Source organism: Stegodyphus dumicola, chromosome 10, assembly GCF_044657685.1.
Source record: "Stegodyphus dumicola isolate Sdum_Otavi_A_Nest chromosome 10, ASM4465768v1".
Taxonomy (NCBI): Eukaryota; Metazoa; Arthropoda; class Arachnida; order Araneae; family Eresidae; genus Stegodyphus; species Stegodyphus dumicola.
The window spans coordinates 59,896,002-59,915,409 of NC_140777.1; the positions used below are offsets into that span (position 1 = coordinate 59,896,002).

At 30.9% G+C, this 19,408-nt stretch overlaps 1 protein-coding gene across 2 annotated transcripts; it reads right to left on the reverse strand.

The window, feature by feature from the left end:
- Positions 1-355: 355 nt before the first annotated feature.
- Dpm3 (Dolichyl-phosphate mannosyltransferase subunit 3) lies at positions 356-19,207 on the reverse strand. 2 transcript variants are annotated; one of them, XR_015043408.1, is made up of 5 exons: positions 18,809-19,207; positions 17,313-17,342; positions 15,230-15,307; positions 969-1,300; positions 356-509 (listed from the first exon to the last, which is right to left on the reverse strand). XR_015043408.1 is itself a non-coding variant. In XM_085824978.1 (4 exons), the coding sequence occupies exons 1-4, from the start codon at positions 18,917-18,919 to the stop codon at positions 459-461; spliced, it is 270 nt and encodes an 89-aa protein (XP_085681104.1). In that variant the 5' UTR covers positions 18,920-19,193; the 3' UTR covers positions 356-458. The 2 variants fall into 2 exon arrangements, 1 of the variants encoding a protein (XP_085681104.1); XM_085824978.1 differs by lacking the exon at positions 969-1,300 and having other exon boundaries at positions 18,809-19,193.
- Positions 19,208-19,408: the final 201 nt, after the last annotated feature.

Genomic DNA, 19,408 nt, shown 5'->3' on the forward strand with positions numbered 1-19,408 from the left:
GATGCCAAGAATCACTTATGGGTGCAAATAATGAAGTATTAAGCCAAGCTTTATGAAATAAAAATATAAATTATTGACAGCATACATTTTATATACAAATGCATACACTAAAGCATTCCGGCTAATCTTGTATTTAAGAAGGAAACCACAAAACAAAAAGTGAAGGTTATTAATGCTATATAAACGTAAAAATATGCTGTTAATGATACCAATCAATTCAAAATTTTATGAATAATAAATTGGGACAGTGAAAAAATCTGTTTTTTGAAAGAATTCTGTAAAATATTTAAGAGATTAAATAAATTTAAGATACATCTTCATTATTTCATTTTGTAGATGCAGTAAAATTACAATATTGGTATTAAATGTTTATTTTACAAAAATAACATACATATATTTCTGTGGAATGATCCATAAAAATAACAGTGAATGTCCTTTAAAATATAACATATCACAAGTCAAAATTTGAATCCTTTTGCTTTTAAATCTTCCTTTGCCATTTTGATTTCCTGGAAGAATAGTTGCCATTAGTGTATTTGCTTGTATATTTACTAATATGTGTACAATTTTTATTTCAATTACAATTTTAAACATTTATTCACTGAACATAATTTTATAACTTCATTTAAAAGTAAAATTATCTTGAATGAAATAAAACGCAACACAGAGAGAAACTAATGGGAAATTCAATCTTAAAAATGAAATAAATAACTCAAAAATAACAATCAGTATTCTCAAACTTTTGGGGAAAGCAAAATGAAAATAAATAAATAAATAATAAAAAAAAATCTGAAATGTTTCAGATTTTAAATTATGTTCAAAGGGGTGTTTTTTAAACATTTTGTGAGTTACATTTATTTATTAAATATCGCATTCTTTGCACTTAAACCATAAAATTCAGTTCAACAGCAATATCACAAGATAGTTTTAAAATGAGCATATCTTTAGAATATCTGATACAAACTTACGTGCTGGAGATAAAAATGTTTTTTCTGTACAACGTTACCATTGCCATTCAAAATCTTGTATTGGATTTCAGGAGAGGAATTTTGTTTTGCTTGTTTAATCAATTATGGTGAAACACGTGATGGCTATCTGCTTAAGAGGGGTTACCTTCATGTAGGATCCTCCAAGTAAAATTGACTTATTTTCATGCTGGACATGAGAAAAATCGACAAAAATGCATATGCAGCTAGTTCATCTGCTGGGATTCAAGATGTGGTTTGGAATCCAGTGGAATTCTTCTGCACATTCCGGGTTAGATTATTTGGGTATGGAAAAGCACAAGAGGACTCTCAACCTAGAACAAAGATTCTCAACAAGGAGGACGGATATGCAATCAGCCTTTTATTTACCTGTTAAGTATTTAATTTTAGATTATGAATTTAAAAACTAGTTTTACTCAAATTTTGGTATTTATCAACATTTTCTGTAATTTTCTTGTTTAATTTGTGAAATATTAAAAGAATCTAAAACAAATGCATATATTTGAATTTAACAAAAACATTATCTCATTCATATAAAGCTATTTTAATTTTTATTAAATAATGAATTATGAAAATTCAATTGTAAACAAATAAAAGATTAATTATTGCTGCGAATTAATTTGCAATATCATTTATATTCAGTAAATTAAATGTAAGCATCTTAATAAAAAGAGATGTTGCAAACAAAAAATTTTTAATTAAAATTTAGAACAAAGTGTATAAAACGTTTACCAGGAAATTAAAGGAAAAAAAATATTAGAACATGAAAAATTTAGTTACTTATATGAAATGAGAAAATCTAATTAGGTAATTAGCTGCTAAGTACGAACAAGACATTGTTTCATAAGAAACTGACATAAAGTTAAATAATTGTCTTTCGCCATTGCTGCAAGGAATGAAATTTGAATTTAACAAACACACAGTGGCGTAGCTAGGGTGGGGCAAAGGGGGACATCCGTCCCCGGGCGCAGCATCCAGGGGGCGCCAAATTGATGATACACATTACAGAATGAAATGTTTTCCACAATTGGAACACAGAAAGGGGCGCAAAATCTCTAGGTGTCCCCGGGCGCTGAAAACCTTAGCTACGCCACTGCAAACACAAAAACATTATCTCATTCATATAAAGCTATTTTAATTTTTAAAATTATGAAAATTCAATTGTAAACAAATAAAAGATTAATTATTGCTGTGAACTAATTTTGAATATCATTCAAATTCAGAGAGCATATGTGAATTAAGCACCTCAATAAAAACAAATGTAAATAAAAATTTTTGGTACTTTTCCATTTCGCCGGTGCAAATCTCGTCAAGCAGACTTTATTAGCGACAACATATAGAATACACAATAAAAATGTTAACAAATGTTAGTTTTAAGAATTTTTTATTTTGAAGGCATAAACATTTTAATATCATTTAAAATTTTGTAAAAAGCCAATAAATAAGACAATAAATTTGTAAAAAGACATTAATTTAAAAATTTACTATGATTTCATGGTTCAACATCCTGATTCGCCGATTCATATCACGTGACCCCAAGTGATCTCATCTCATGTAGACTGCGCTACAAAAATCTTATTCTCTCAGTAATTATCTACATTAATTTCAAGTTAAATCTTAATTTGGAATACAAGTTTAAATGCAAAAATTATTTCAATTCGGTACGAATAGCTTACTCAGAAATTATGTAAAACCACAGTGCTTTACTTTGCTAGTGCATTCTCATTTGAACTGATGAATTTAACCCTTTGCCTTTTCTATATTTTCACCTTCGGGAGAGCAATGGGATTGCATCCTAATTGACTTAATTACTGCAAATAGCCTTAGGGCATAAAATTGAGCTATCTGGTAAAAATTCTATGTAATTGCATGCCAGTATTGAAAGAAACAATCAATCTGATAAGAAATGGCTGCGACTTGTTTTGAAAATGAGGCGTAAAACGTTACCAGCGAGGATATTCTGTTTGGCATCAGTTGTACCATTATTGGCGACTTTTATCGTCTGCGCCGGCAAAATGGAAAAGTGTCAAATTTTTTAATTAAAAGTTATATATATATTGAAATAATGAACTAAAATTCATTGAAATCGAAATAAATTTCTTAATACTTGCGCAATAGCTGCAAAGTAAGATTATAATAATTTATTTACTAAATAAATATTGATTCTATTATCTCCTAATATATTGGATTGGCAACTAAGTAATTGCGGATTTCACTCATAGATGGCTTCAGTTGAATTTTTAGGGTTGCAGACATAGTACAAATGTAAAACACATTTTTTTATTTGATAGTTGTCAATCAGTAAAAAAAGTTTTTTGATCGGTTGCGTAGTTTTCGTTTAGCGTTCGTTGAAAAATGGAAAATCAAAAGGAACATTTTCGTCATATTTTGCTTTTTTATTTCCGCATAGGGAAAAACGCATCGCAAGCTCATAAAAAGTTATGTGCTGTTTATGGTGATGAAGCCTTAAAAGAATGGCAGTGTCAAAATTGGTTTGCCAAATTTCGTTCTGGTGCTTTTTCACTCAAAGATGAAAAACGTTCTGGTCGTCCAGTTGAAGACGATGACGACCTAATCAAAGCAATAATTGATTTGGATCATCACAGTACAACACGTGAGATTGCAGAGAAGCTTCATGTATCACATACATGCATTGAAAATCACTTAAAACATCTTGGCTATGTTCAAAAACCCGATACATGGTTTTCTCATGAACTGAAAGAAACACATTTAATGCAACACATTAACAGCTACGATTTGCTAAAGAAACGTAATGAAAATGATCCATTTTTAAAACGACTGATAACTGGCGATGAAAAATGGATTGTTTACAACAATATCAAGTGGAAAAGATCGTGGATCAGGTTAGGCGAACCAACTCAAATAACATCAAAAGCTGATATTCATCAAAAGAAGGTTTTGTTATCAGTTTGGTGGGATTACAAAGGAATTGTCTACTTTGAACTCTTACCACCCAACCAAACGATCAATTCTGATGTCTACATTGAACTAACAAAATTAAACAATGCAGTTGAAGAAAAGCGGCCCGAATTGACAAATCGAAAAGGTGTTGTATTCCATCATGACAATGCAAGACCACACACATCTTTGGTCACTCGGCAAAAATTATTGGAGCTTGGTTGGGATGTTATACCACATCCACCATATAGTCCTGACCTTGCACCATCTCATTACTTTTTGTTTCGATTATTACAAAACTCCTTGAATGGTAAAAATTTCAATAATGATGATGATGTCAAATCGTACCCGATTCAGATTTTTGCTAATAAAAACCAGAAGTTTTATGAACGTGGGATTATGATGCTGCCTGAAAGAATGGCAAAAGGTCATTGATCAAAATGGGCAATACATTACAGCAGTGCTCCGCAACCTTTTCTCACCTGCGAAGCACTAAAAATCTTTCTGGAATTTCATGGCACACCAAAGAGTTCCGAGTTATCAAGGAAGTGCCGAAAAAATTCAAATGCTGACACACTTACAATCACACACACAACCACACAACAGTGAAATATATAAAAACATTTAAAATAGACATTATTAAGGAAAAAAATTGCCATTGTGTATTAAATACATGATAAAAAATTGCAAAATGTCAAATACATGTATTTGATTGCAGCACACCTATGTCCTACTCATGGCACACCGGTTGCAGAGCACTGCATTACAGAATAAAGTTATTTAGTTCCATGAAAAAATTTTCTTTGATTTTCTAAAAAAAATCCGCAATTACGTAGTTGCCAACGCAATAAAATTAGTAGAACGCATCTAAATGAAGCCAGAAGTATTAAATTTAATCCTGAAAATATTTTTAAAGGAACTTGAATTTAAATCATGAAAAATAGAAATTCAAACTTTTAATATGAAAATTAATAAACCAAATAATTATCAATATTGATTGAAAATTGGTTGACTTTTCACGGGGAAAAAACCAACCCCTATTCAATTAAAAATAATTAATAAATGAGAAGGTGTTTCATCTTTTACTCAAGTAAGAAATTGGCAATTTAGTTAAGGCCAAAATTATAGTTGAGTTTTAATTCAAATAGTGAGATTAAATTAATTAAAATGAAGTAGTTCTGTTAGGTTAAATAATTTTTAAAAATTCGAGATATAACAGCCAAATTAAGTAGAGTATTATAAAGAATTCAATTTTGAAAGTAGAGTGTTAGGAGATAATATAATCAATATTTTAGTAAATAAATTATATATATATTGTTTTGAGTTAAGGGCATGGCCATACAGCAATGGTAAAAAGGATGCATGAGGCAAAAAAAGACTGAAAATCACTGCCCTAGGCAGGTAGTCATATAGTTGCATTATTTTGCTTTTCAACACAATTGTACATAATATGGTACTTGCATATTATCCCATCAAATTATGAAAGTTGGTGAAGATTCTACCAAATCTGTGCCAGTCATTCCCAACGAGATATATACTGGTAGAGAGCTTATTGCAACCTCCAACCAGTTCCAACATTAGTGTTACGTGACTGCTGGTCAAATTCCGAAAGTCCGGAAATACTTTACATTCATTTCTATGGCACGAAAGACACCTGCTGTGCTTGGTCACATAAAATTTAAGAAAAAATGGTTATCTGCTGCAGCGCCTATGTATGTAAAGAAAGTTTTGTAAAAGGAGGATCTGTAACCTTTTATAGCTAAGTTAAAACTGCATGATTTATTATTTTATTTCCAGTATTTTTATCATTTTATTATCTCTGTTGAATTGGTTGGGAAGTTTTCATATTGTATAAGAAAATTGCCGCTGTATATGACATTTTCAGCATGTATTAATAGCATCAAAATGTATTAAATACTGTAACATTATTTACTGGAATCACCTTATACAAATAATCGAATTTTATGTTCTTTTTCCGTGTACTCCGTTGAAATAGAAAGCTGCGCCAATTAGCGCCAATCGTTTTTCGCCAAGTCGTACGCGTTTTGGTTTTGTAAACAAATAGAGCCTGCGATAAAAAAAAAAAAAAAAAAGAAAGAAAAATGCTATTATTATTAAATTATTGAGATAAGATTATGCGATATGTTTACTTTGTTAAAAAAAAAGCTAATTCAAAATATATAAATGAGCTGAAAATTTGTATACTAGTGTATCTTAGCTAATAATGCATGAATAAATCCTAAATTTTTTTAATTTAAGCTAATGCATATAAATGATCCGGTAAAGCAGGAATAAAGTGGCAGTGAATTCAAACTTATCAAACATTATAAGGAATAAAATGGTATTAACTCGTAATGTCAACAGATTGCCCATACTTAAAAGTGCCACCTATTTATAACTTAATCATTTCAATATTTGATTGCAGAGTTTTTCCTTTCATAGTAATATTTGTTTAATTTAAGATTTTTTTAAAAACCTTTTCCTTTAAGACTATTTTTTAGCAACATAAATATATCATAACTATAGAATTTTCTTTAATTTATAATGAGGATTAAGTGTATATTAAGATTTTTAGTAGGAGTTAAATTAAAAAAAAAAAAAAAAATCCTTGAAAATAGGCCTTAACTTTTTGTTGCATGCAAACAGTATATATATATAGTTTGTCAAAAAAAAAAAATCCTTGAAAACAGGCCTTAACTTTTTGTTGCATACAAACAGTATATATATATATATAGTTTGTCCAAAAAAAAAAAAAAAACTATATCTGAGTGAACTTTTGCAGGTTTGAATGAGGTTTTCATCATTATATCTTTACTAGTTTTCACTTTCTATTCATAAAAGCTTTTTTTTTTTTTTTTCTGTGAAACAGTTAGTTTTATTTAAGCCCTGTATTTGTTAAAATAAAAGCATGTATTTTTAATTTGTAGTTTGTATTTTATTTACACTTTTATTTATTGATTTTTTTAAAAGTAAATATCACATTCTTTATGTATCTATAAAGATTTCCATGGTTTTACAAGCTAATTTTTTTTTTTTTTTAATTTATATACCATCTCCAAAAAAAATGTTTCATAAGTCAAATTTTCCATATTAGAGCCATATATAGGATATTGTATTTCATAAAGTTATTCGTGTAGTATATAATAATGTTTAGTTTCTATATTTAGGCCAAATTGTGTGTTTTTGTTTTAAAAAGCTCATTACTTATTCACAGATCAAAAATAGGAAATTTAGAATATACTTGACTACCAGTTTGAGTAGGTGATTTTTGGTACTTGTTCCTGATATACTTTAGAAAAAAAAATTAATAAATAAAAAATAGCATTAATCCACTTAAAATAAAAATATGCTATTTTGTATGAACACCAGACTGTTAAATATGAGCAGGACATGCTTTTCAAACGAAAAGCTTTATTTCTTCATCAGATGAAAGTTGGATCCTTTGCAGCTGGTGAAAAACGAAAACTTTTTGTTCAAAATGTGCATCCTGCTCGCGTTTAAAAGATTGGTGTTCATACAAAGTAGTATATTTTTGTTTTACTTAATTTTTGAGTGTTTATTTGTAATTAAATCCACTTATGTTATAGTAAATACTAGATTTAAATGCACATTGTCGTAATGTGTTTATTTAATTGAATATAATGAATGTCGTAATGTGTTTATTTAATTTAATTGGGATACAAGAATAAAATAGAATATGTATTGTCATGTTTGAAATTATAATTCAGAAAGAAAATTTTATTTTGGAAATGTACATTTTACAGCTGATGTGCAAAATATGAAATCTTACTAAATTTAATGTATAGCAGCATACAGCTTCCAAGTTTGCATGAAATTATTTTCTGGACATTGCTAAGTTTATAAGCACTTTAATATGCAAGTAACTGAATAAAATGAGCATTTACAATCAGTGAAAGATCTTTTTAAAAATAAAAATTTTATTTACTATCGTACATTTCCAGAATGCAAGTACTATTGGTAATACTGAAAGGTCAAAGGTAAATGAAATTGTTCCAAAAACTATTTCTGACTCAAGTAAAATTATGTTTACTTAAATAAAAGAAAGTAAAATATTTTCCTGTAATAAGATTTCAGTATAATTTATCTTTTTATATCATAAACTATATTATAAGTTTGGACAGTAATAGTTTATAGTTCCAGCTGAAAGTCAACAGTCTGTAAGTATATATTTCATCAATTGCATAAATACATACATTACAATGCAATTTTCTTTTTCTCTTTAGGATGTGATGCATTAAAAATAAACGAGATTTTTTTTACCTTCTCAAATATTATAACAGTAGTGCAATTAATTTTAAACGTTATTCAAAATTAAAGTTTCCACCTCAATTTTGTATTATTTATTTTAGATTTTCTTCCTAAACTTATTTAACCTAAATATCTTAAACAATGGCGCAAATAATTTAAAGCAATTATTAAAAATATAGATAAAATATTTAGGAAAAAAGCGATTAAGTTATATCTAAAAATAATTGTAAAAAATCGAATAACCTAATTCGATGTCGTCTGTTGACTGCCAGCAAATGGAAATAAAAAACACTACCTGCCATATCAATAGCACGCCAAACTGGCGATGAACAGCCTAAGCTATCACTCCCCAAGAGCGCCAAGACCACAAGTCACGTGGTATATGTTGGAGACAGCCTAGCAGACGAATTCTCTGTGGGTGAGCCATCTACCTGTTATATGAAGTCGTTGGTCGTTCCTGCAGAATTCTGAAGAAAGTGTCAGCTCTTTATATAATAAACAATCAATATTCCACCCACTTTATTTTTACACTTGATAAAAAGGCTTTCAATGATTTCTATTTTGTTAGGTCCTATGATTTTTACGAGCACAAACTTAATATGGGTTCCAATTTACAACTGTTTCATATGCCATAGTCAACTGACCACATGTTCATCAATATGCACTTATTTTGGTACTTACATGTTATTACAACCACCTTAGAAGTTGCCAAATTTTCAGAATGTGCCAAACTCTGGCAACCAGGATAATACAATCCTTTGGTCAAGCAGCATCGCCATTTTCACATGCATTCTTTTTTGTCAATTTCCAGTGGCTTTTATAAACAAATCATAATATTTTATGCTTTAAACTTAATTTTAAAATATGTGCTTGTGGATTTTGCCAGCAATGAAATAAACTACAGAAAAATTTCTTCAGGAATACAGATTTTTGATGTAAAATCTCTAAAGGTAACAATGAGGGGATGCATTTGGTAGATAGCCTACGCTGAGTTTACAGTTTGATTTGTTGATAATGTTTGCTGACTTACAATAAATATCAATAGTTTGGGAATCTTTCAAAAAAAAAAAAAAAGGCATGAAAACCACCAGCTTGCACCCAAATAATGTAACCTTTTTGTCTGTAAAAATTTGCCAAGGTCTTAAATTGTAATCTTTTTTTTTCCAAAATGGGGGGGGGGAGATACTGCAGTAAAGGTTAATTAATATCGTTGTTCAGATAAACAAAGCATGGTTTATTGAGGATCAATTGGAGTTATATTAACCCTCCGAGTGGCTCAGGTTTTTGGATCTGTATTTAAAAAGCCTTTTTTAGCTAAATTTGTATATTTACATTTTAGTCTCTATTTTCATAAACTTATCTTCTTAAGATGACACTTATACTGTCAAAGAAAGTCAGAAAGGAAAATACCTTAAATTATAAGTTAATATATACCAAGTGACAAAAAAATCTCATGACCAGATGAAACCGGTCATGGCACTCAGAGGGTTAAACAAAAGTGCAGATGATATGTCTGTGTTATTACATCGTGCTTGTCGACAATTGGGGTTAACTTGTGCTCCTTGGTGAAAATTTAATGAACAATAGGCTCAAATGTAAGTACCCATAACATACACTGAAGGGGCATTACATTATGACCACCCTGTTAATAACATGTAGGACCAGCTTTAGCCCTCAAAACTGCCAGCACCTGGCATGACATTGACTCCATAAGCTGCTGATAGGTAGACTGAAGTATCTGGTACCAAGCAATTCACCTATTGGTCTTGCAATTCCCGCACATTGCGAGGGGGTAGCGTGGTAGCACAAATTTGGTTTTCTAGGTTGGATCACAAATGCTCTATTGGATTAATATCAGGTAATTTGGAGGTCAAGACATGACTTGAAAGTCACTGGAATGTTCCTCAAACCAATCCCTGACGATTTGACCCTTATAACATGGTGGTAAACACCATCCCCCGCTAAAAATACTGTTGTCATGAATGGGTGAACTGGTTTGCAATGATATTCATATGTAGTGCACAGACGTCAGAGATTGTTCTATGGAGATTATGGATCCTAATGTGCTCCTTAACATTTTATACACCATAATACCCCTGCTACCAGTTTGTCTCTGTCCAACTGTTGCATCCAGGAGCCAGGATTTTGTTTGTAAATCAGCATATTGGCACATGCCCATCGATGTGATTAACCAGAAAAACATGATTCGTCGGACCATGAAACTTTCTTCCATTCTTCTAATATCAAATTTTGATGTTTCTTGGCCTATTAAAGATGCAGCTGGCAATGACATGCCATCATTGCAGGGACATGCTTTGGCCTCCGGCTGCATAGGCTCATGCACAGCAATGTACGCTGCACAATGTGTTGAGAAACACTGTCTGGGTTACCACTGTTGTAGCTGGTGGTGATTTCAGCTGTTGTAGCTCTTCGGTTGCAAAGAACAATGCACAGCAATCTCCAATCTCCTCTGGAATCAATGTGCTGTCGACAACACACTGTTGGCTAGTGACTTCTTGTTTCTCCATCCATACTCCAATACCACTTTCGATATGTGTTCACAACAACTGCATGTGAACAGCCAACAAAAAATGCTGTTTCTAATACTGATGTTCCAAGTCACCAAGCCATAACGATTTGACCTTTATCGAAGTCTGATAAATCAGCTGCTTTTCTATTATCGTGCTATATTTGAAAAGACAATGCATAGCTACTTTCTATGCTCCAACATCCGGTGCACACATGCAGTGGTTTTGTACCTGGGCAAGCCCATTGTTATAGATGGAAAGTGGTCATAATGTAATGGCTCTTTGGTGTATAGTGCATTAGCTTTGTTTTTAGTAGCTACAATTTATTACTGCTAGTTAAAACTTCATTTTATTTTTCACATAAACAATTTATTTAATATTTGTATGCTTGTATTTGGTGTTTATTTTATGTACATAAAGTAGAGATTTAAAGCAGATGAAAAGTTACGCAATATGAACATTTAAATGCCAATCAGATATTAACTTACTTCAATGGCTAGAAAGTGATGAAAACATTTTAGACAAATCTCGCACTTTAGTTGGTTATTAACGTAAATTCTCTCACATAAATACCAGCCAGTTAAGTGTTAATCATTTCATACACATATAAAAAATAATAGTAATAATAATAATGTTTTCATACAGATATATATAAACATATATAAAAATGCTTGAATATATTTATAATTTTCCCATAAAATTCTGGAATGTTTTGGACCTAACATAACCCTCTGATTATGAGATCCATGAATAGACATTCAATATTAATGCTGAAAATTGAAAAGACAAAAAAGTGCTAAATGATATTTAAATGTCTGCTGAAATTACAAACGGCAAAATATAACATTTTAACCCTGTGGTTTTGAGATTCATGAATAGGCATTCACTATCAGTGCTGAAAATATTCATAAAGTGTTCTTTTCCCTTCAGTACCTACACTTTGTGGTACATTCAATGTACCAACAACTACTTCTCTGTCTGCTGCCCAGATGTCCCATCTGACGATAGTGGGTAGTGACAATGGCTGCTGTACTGAAGGTCCTGGGTTTAGATCCCGGAGAAGGTATGGATGTTTATAAGCACTTAGTGTCTGTGGGGCAAGGGGGTACTCAAAATACTGGTGAGTCAAATCCTCTCAAGTAGAAGACAGATGAGAGGCCCTCAGAAAGCATCCTCAGGTGTTCTCTTTGGGAAATTTAGCAGTTAGCAATGCCTGACAATTCCTAATACAGTCAAAAGTCGTTAATTCGGACACCCATAATTCGGAATGATCTATAATCCGGACATCAAAACTAAAAACTTTCTGCGCATGCGCCACGTTGACACATGCGCAGAGGCGTTCATGCGTGCGCGTAAGACCTTTTACGACTGCGCATATGAGTGTGCGCAAGTGCAGAATACGTTTTCGCGTGCGCATTTTATGTATAATGGACGTATAAGCTAAAATTATCTAATTATCTATTTCAGTTAATGATGATTGCGTTGTTCCTTAATTTTCGAATTGCATTCGGCTTATTATTTTTTGCAGACTGTAAGAGCAATTTTATAAAAGTAAGCTTAAACTTTCGATTATATCAAATAGAATTTCCGATATATATTTGTTAATATGTAAAGAATCTAAAGCGAAAGTATGTTTTGAAATCCGAAATCTGTTTATCAATTTCACGCTGCTCGGCGGCGGGCGCCTAATGAATTGGAAGTTGATTTGTCAGCACTATCCTTATCTTCAGCGCAGATGTTTTTATTTTATTTGGCTTATAATTCCTTACCAAATGTAGTATTTCATCTCGATATGCTCCGTCTTTGATATGATTTAAAACAAGTTCCTCGTCATTATAATTCACTTCCGATAGCGAAGAAAAGTGAAAGAGGTTATTGAAAACAAAAAAATTCAGATTGACAAATTAGTCGGTGTTCTTGACACAGCAATTATAGGACTTGAACGGCGGAACTTTGTAACTGAACAAGAAATTATGTCTGTTTAATAGAATTAAAGAGAAAGTATTATCACATGAAACGAAGCAAAACTTAAACAACTTACATTGAAAGAAATGCTTAATAAAGTAAACAAATAAATATTAAGCTTTTTCTTTTTGCAAATTTTGATACCCTTTGGATCATAATTGTTCTTTATTTCATAAATTACGGTTTCATATTTTTAATTTTAGAATTTCTGCATGCGCCATCTTACGAGATTTAAACTGATGATCTATAATCCGGAATCGCCGAAGTCCCGACGAGTCCGAATTAACGACTTTTGACTGTATACCAACTTAGATGCACAGGTGCAGGCCTTGCTTTAACTTATACCTGTACCTCTCGTCAAATTATAATTTCATTTAAATCTAATTTTTGCACTTGTAGTCAAAGAGTTAATGGGCATTACTTACAAAAAAAAAAAAAAAAAAAACAGGCTTGATGTTTCTTAAAAGGAGGCGCATATCACCCTTGGTGAAAGGAAAACTTATTTTCTGCAAGTTTATTGCAGATTGATGGAAAAGTTATTACTGCAAGTAATTTTCCCATCATTCTACAATATACTTGCCATATATTGTCATTTCCGACAAAGGATGATATGTGCCTTCTCATATCATTTTGCGATAAACGTTTTTTCATGAAACAGGGTCCAGTTAATCTATCCCAGGATAATTGGGTATTGTGTATATGAGAGGTAGTCAAAAAGTTCCTGGAATTTCATTGTAACTCTTTATCACCACAAACAATCAATTTACATTTCTACTACCACTATGTTTATTTATTACCAGAATTCATAACAGGCAATGTAGCTGAAGGTAAGGGTGTGTGGTGACCAGTTGGCATGACGCCGATGTTAAAGCAAAGGGTGAACGTCAAGTTCATATACAGAGTGGAGAAATCTGAATCAGAGACTTTGTTAGTATTACAAACAGTTTAAGGTTTAAACCCTTTAACAAAAACACCCATTTACAAGTGATTTTTTAAGATTTCTGGGTGGAAAGGAACTGTCCGAACTGCTGGAACAATTACAGCCACAGTGGGGAAAACTTCAACCTCTAGAAATCAAGGAATGGTCTAGCAAGTGGAACAGTTAATCAGATCAGACTGAAGAATGACCATCAACGAGCTGGCACAACAAGTGCAGACATCCTTTCAGATGATCTGAAGATAAAACCTGTCAGTACAAAGTTTGTCCGGCGGCTGCTGAACCTAGATCAGATAAAAACTCAGCAGTTGACTGCAGCTAAATGTTTTGAGCAATGCACACAGGACCCGACATTTCTTGAGGTAATTGTTATTGGTGATGAGACCAGGGTGTAGGTTTACGACTCAGAGACAAAGATGCAGTCATCAGAATGGCACACAGTGTCTTCTCTGGAACCAAAGAAATCACATCATATCAAATCCAAAATGAAAATAATGCTCAATGCGTTTTCTGACAATGAAGGTGCAGTGTACCATAAATTTGTACCAGCTGGACAAACTGTTAATGAACAAGAGGACTTTCATCATCATTTCCAGCAATGGCAGAAGCAGTGGAGCAAGTATGTGTGTTCTGAAGGAGCCTACTTTCATAAAGTAATTGCGTATCTATATTGTGGTATTAAAGGGATCCAACGAAATTCTGGAAACTTTTTGACTACCCATTGTAATTTGTTTTATTTACTGCATCAGTGGTGAATTCATGCATGAAATGCCAAATAATTCCTTATGTCATTTACATAAATTATAAATGATTATATGGAATAATTTTTGTTTTCAATAAGAACGTTTCCAAACATAGTGAACAAAATTCTTAAAATTTTCCTTTTTTTAGAGCTGACATATCTTTACAGCATTCTATTTGGATAAATGTAATTTATTCCCCCCCCCCTAAAAAAATTATAAAAGTTTCTATCTTACTCACTAACCTTTTATTGGGAATGGGGTGGATATTTGACACTTATTCTACACAATTTTCAAATTCTAATAGCTTGTGATCCAAGTCATAAGAGACATATGCATAATTATAACAAGAAGAATGCAAAAATAACATATACATCAATTTCATAACCATTTCTAAATATAAAATCCATTAAATTTGTGCAAACTATAAAATGAAAATACAAGTACTCTTCTGTTATTAAGACCGGATTCAGAAATGTATGTATGTAAGCGCATTATGTGTGTGTGTACACATACGTACATACTTACCTACATATATACATGCACACATGTACACATACATCCATATATACATATTTACATACATACATTTCTGAATCTGGTTCTGATAACAAAAGATTACCAAAACTTCAAAATTTAGGCTTAGAGATATCAAGACTACACATGTTCAAATAAGTGCTTGTCTTTCCACAGTGTAACAATCCCAAATATAGACTTTTATTTCCAACAATTAATATAATTAGGAGGTATTGTTAATAACAAAGATTAAATTATGTTCAAAATGTGCATCACCTATTTCACATGCAATATATATGGATTTTTAAAATGTCCAATTATTGGTTATTATTTTCATTTCTAAAATGTTACATTAATAAAAAATGTTACCATTTTCAGTTCTTCAGCCGCTTCAGGGCAGTCATTGAATGTGTAGACTCGATAAAGTATCACAATTAAGGAATAAATCTAAAGAACACAATTTTTAAAAAAATTAAGCATAATAGAATGGAAATTTCATTTTATTTAAATATTTTAGAAGCTATATATTTGCTCTTTATAATAAAATTATAATCTGCAAGAACTTGAGTCATACAGATTGAAGGATACCATATCTAAGGCAAAGAAAACTACACTTGTTAATTTATTTATGCACTTTAAATGTTTCTTAATTTATTTAAATACAATTGTTCGGTATTTAAATAAAACAGTTATATAGAATATAATAGAATTGATGGTCACAGTCTGTTCTACAGCAGTGGTCTCATTAACGAAATAAAAATTATTTTCTTGACTAAATTTTAAATCTCGTTTAATCAACATTTATTAAAAATACATAAACAATAGTAATTATTATAAAAGAAAAATTCAAATTTATATTTATTTTCTGAAATTTGAAGGTTGAATCCTACAAGAATTTTCTGTTGATTACATTTTTTATTTGTTCAAAAGTTATGCTCAGTTCCAAACACAGGTATTTACATATAACAAATGTAAGGTACATCTAATAAGAAAAAATTTATAAGCAGTACTGTTGGTTTCTACCTATAACAGCAATACAGAATGTGCAGCTGTACAATCAGCCAACCAACTAATGATTGATGAACTGACTAATGAAGTTCAGAAATACCAACTTTATAGGAAAAAAAAAAAAAAACTGGAAACATCAGAACACTGAAGTACCATAAACTATCGATTGGCCAACTGAGTTTAACCGATCATTCTAGTGTGGGAATTTGACCATCTATTCCAGTCACGTAGCTTGACATATCAAGATACAGCAACAAAGTCTCAATCTACTCATTCTGTCTTTTCCATAGAGATAGAATGAATATGTTAATATGAATACATTAATATATTATTTAATAAAATAGCACATTTTTTAAAAAGATATGAAATATCCTACAAATTAAACTGTATAAACAAACTGAGTATAAAACAAATTGAGTGAGGTTTTCTCCCTACAAAGAGAATAATAATATTTCATTCAAATCGAAATCTGCTTACTGGTGACAACTGCAGCAAGACACTGTAAATTTCAATAACAAAAGCAGTGAACATAAATGAACACTGATACTGATATTTCTTAAGATGACCAAAAGACAGAAGTCGTTTAGAACCATGAGATCTGCTATCTGTCCTGTTAGTATGATGTGTGGTTGCAAGTAAGCAGGGCAGTGTCATAGCCTTAGGACACTGCACTGTCTACCTGCAACCTGTTTAAATTGCAGAAAAGGCATAGAAGCTTGTAAGTGTGTACTATCTTTACAGTGCAGGAATACTAAAATATTTCCAAACTGAAGGAATATAGCTTCCTTTTCCTTATGGGTGAAATTTGGTTGCCCTTGTACCCTGAAAAAGTCTTAGTGATGAGATGGCTAAATGACAGATGAGTTTTGGCCATTTCCTACTAATGCATTATGTTGCAAGCATCCAGCTTTGGAAGGAAAAATGAGATCTATTTGGATGGTTTCACTGCAACATGTAAATGTAAAATGAATAAATACAAGTATCTCTCTTATAATGCAGCTTTTCTCTTACACAATAAGAAAATTTCCGAAATCCTCTTACAGCAAAGCAACACTGTAAAAATACATAAATCCTCTTATAATAACACTTCATGTATGCACATGTTTAGGTAACGTGATTTTTATTTGAAACATTTACAAAATTAAGTTATGTAACATGCTATCATAGGCTAAACTTGCATATAATTTTTGAAATAAAATTTCACTGAAAAGAGGTTTCTTTTTAAGTCACTGTAATTATTTTATCTAACAATGGCTTTAAAAAAAAATATAAATCTTTTTAGATCAAGTTTTGCTTCCAAAGTTATGGATTTACAATAAAGCAAAGTTTGGTTTCTTTCTTTTGTCTTTTTTTTAATCACACAAATAATTTATTTGTTAAAGCAATTTATAATAGTTACTTTTCACAGATATTATATAAAGTAAAAAAGAATATAAATATTTACCCCAAAGGCTATAACTGCATAAATAGGAACCTGAAAAAATAAAAATAAAATATTAAATTAGTAATTTTACAGGTTATTATGTATTATCCTATAGCTGGAAATATTGGCACCATCAAATCATGATTTTGTATTAATGATTGTATAATTATGTTCAAGCAAAAAAAATTCAGGCTTTTATATTTAATTTTCCCCCATAAAAGTTATCAGACATTCTGTATTCAATTCGATTCTAGGAAAACATTATTCAAATTTGGAGTTTACTACAAAATGCAAGAAGATACCATGTATTATTTTCTGCAATAGTGAGTCATAGCAATTGAAAAGCAGCATGAAAATGGCTTTAATACAATATTGTATGCAGAATCAGATAAATGACTATGCAATATTTCTAACTGTAAAAAAAGTGTTTATTTCCACAATATTTGTTATAAATTTTGCCGGCTGTAAGAGAAAGTCTATCATATAAGAAATCAGATACAACTCTTATACTAGGCATTATTAAAAATTTTGGTGCAGAAATCAAATCCTTATTTGACAGCCCTAAAATCTGTAAAGACAAACACATAAGTACCTTTTCGAAATTAATAAAAAATGAGAGGCTATATAACCAGTTAGAAGTTAAAACAATACTTGAAGTTTGCAAACTTTAAGTATTGTTTATTATTAAGTATTTTTAAGAATAATAAGTTATAAAACAAGTTAAAACAATAAAGTTTGTAATCTTGCACATTTTACATAGTTAATCATTACTGAGGTTTTCCCTACAGTAATTGGTATCGATGAAGTAAGCAAAAAGCCGTGTGGGAGCATTTAATTAACAAGAGAAGAAGAAAGCAAATACGACATATTCACGATTAAATCTTAGTTTTGAAAGAACTGGTTTCAATTTCGATATCATTTGACTGGTTAATTAGTATTGCTATAAAATTATTATTAGTTGGTAAAATTTCATTTTGCAGAACCATCTAAATTACCAGTATTATGTACTAGCCATGTAAATGATGTAAGCATTACGTAAAAAATGGCAGATGTAATGCAATATGTAAAAGACAGCTATTAATTTTAAAATAATGCAGTTTAGAGAGGTTTATTGGTACTCTTTTGTTATCAGGACCGGATTCAGAAATGTGTGTATCTATGCATGTATGTATGTACGTACATATATATGTATATACACACACATAGGCACATACATACATACATTTCTGAATCCGGCTCCGATAACAGAAGAGTACCGGTTTATTATAAGCAATAACTATTTTAAAACAGAAAGGGGAAGCAGTCATATTAAAATAAACACCTAAGGGGCTACTGCAAATCAAAGTTAGAATTTTGTATTACATATATGTGTATAGTGAAAGAACATTGTGATTGTGAGAAAAATATCACAAAAATAATGTTTTCACACTTATTACTAAACATATCAATTGTTTTGTTAATAACAGATAAGCATAAAAATACATTATAGTTTAATTGAAAAATATTTGTAAACCTACAAGCCATGAATGCCAGTCATTTTCTTTCAAGAAAATATTGTTGATTAGGAGAGAATACCAAACTGAAATGATAAGAGCCACCCCTGCTAACCATTCCAACAATTTTGACATATTTCATAACTTAACCAATTACAGGTAGCGATAAGCATTTATTTTCGTACAACTCATTTAAAAGCTCGTAGTAAAACTAACAGTAACGATTCCACAGAATTTCACTTGTCATCCTGAAACCCTTTAGCCTTGAAAAATAAATTGAAAGCGTTTATATTTTAGATGTTTTTTCATGATATAAAAATTAAAAAATTTTCATTCAAGAAGATTTAAATAATATTTCTTCTAGTTCTGCTGCACTTAATTTAGTACTACAGGTCATCTTCCGCAACATACTTTTCCTTTAAAACACTCTTAAAGTTACCGGCGATGATTACCTTTAACTGTAGCTACCATATTTTTTATAATCAGTCCCGGGCGCTGCGATCACGAAAGCTGGAGGCAGTGTCTAAACATAGCTCCGAAATTTTTTAAATAACTGTTTCAGTAAATATTTTCAACTCTCTAAAAAAGTTTAATGCACCTTTCCTATGCAATGTCTCATTCATC

Excerpts from the sequence above, each read along its gene's own strand:
- Dpm3 (XM_085824978.1), bottom strand. The coding sequence starts at position 18,919 with ATGTCAAAATTGTTGGAATGGTTAGCAGGGGTGGCTCTTATCATTTCA. Across the intron at positions 17,343-18,808 it reads ATGACTGGCATTCATGGCTT|GTTCCTATTTATGCAGTTAT; the intron begins GTAGGTTTACAA and ends TTATTTTTTCAG. Across the intron at positions 15,308-17,312 it reads ATGCAGTTATAGCCTTTGGG|ATTTATTCCTTAATTGTGAT; the intron begins GTAAATATTTAT and ends TGTGTTCTTTAG.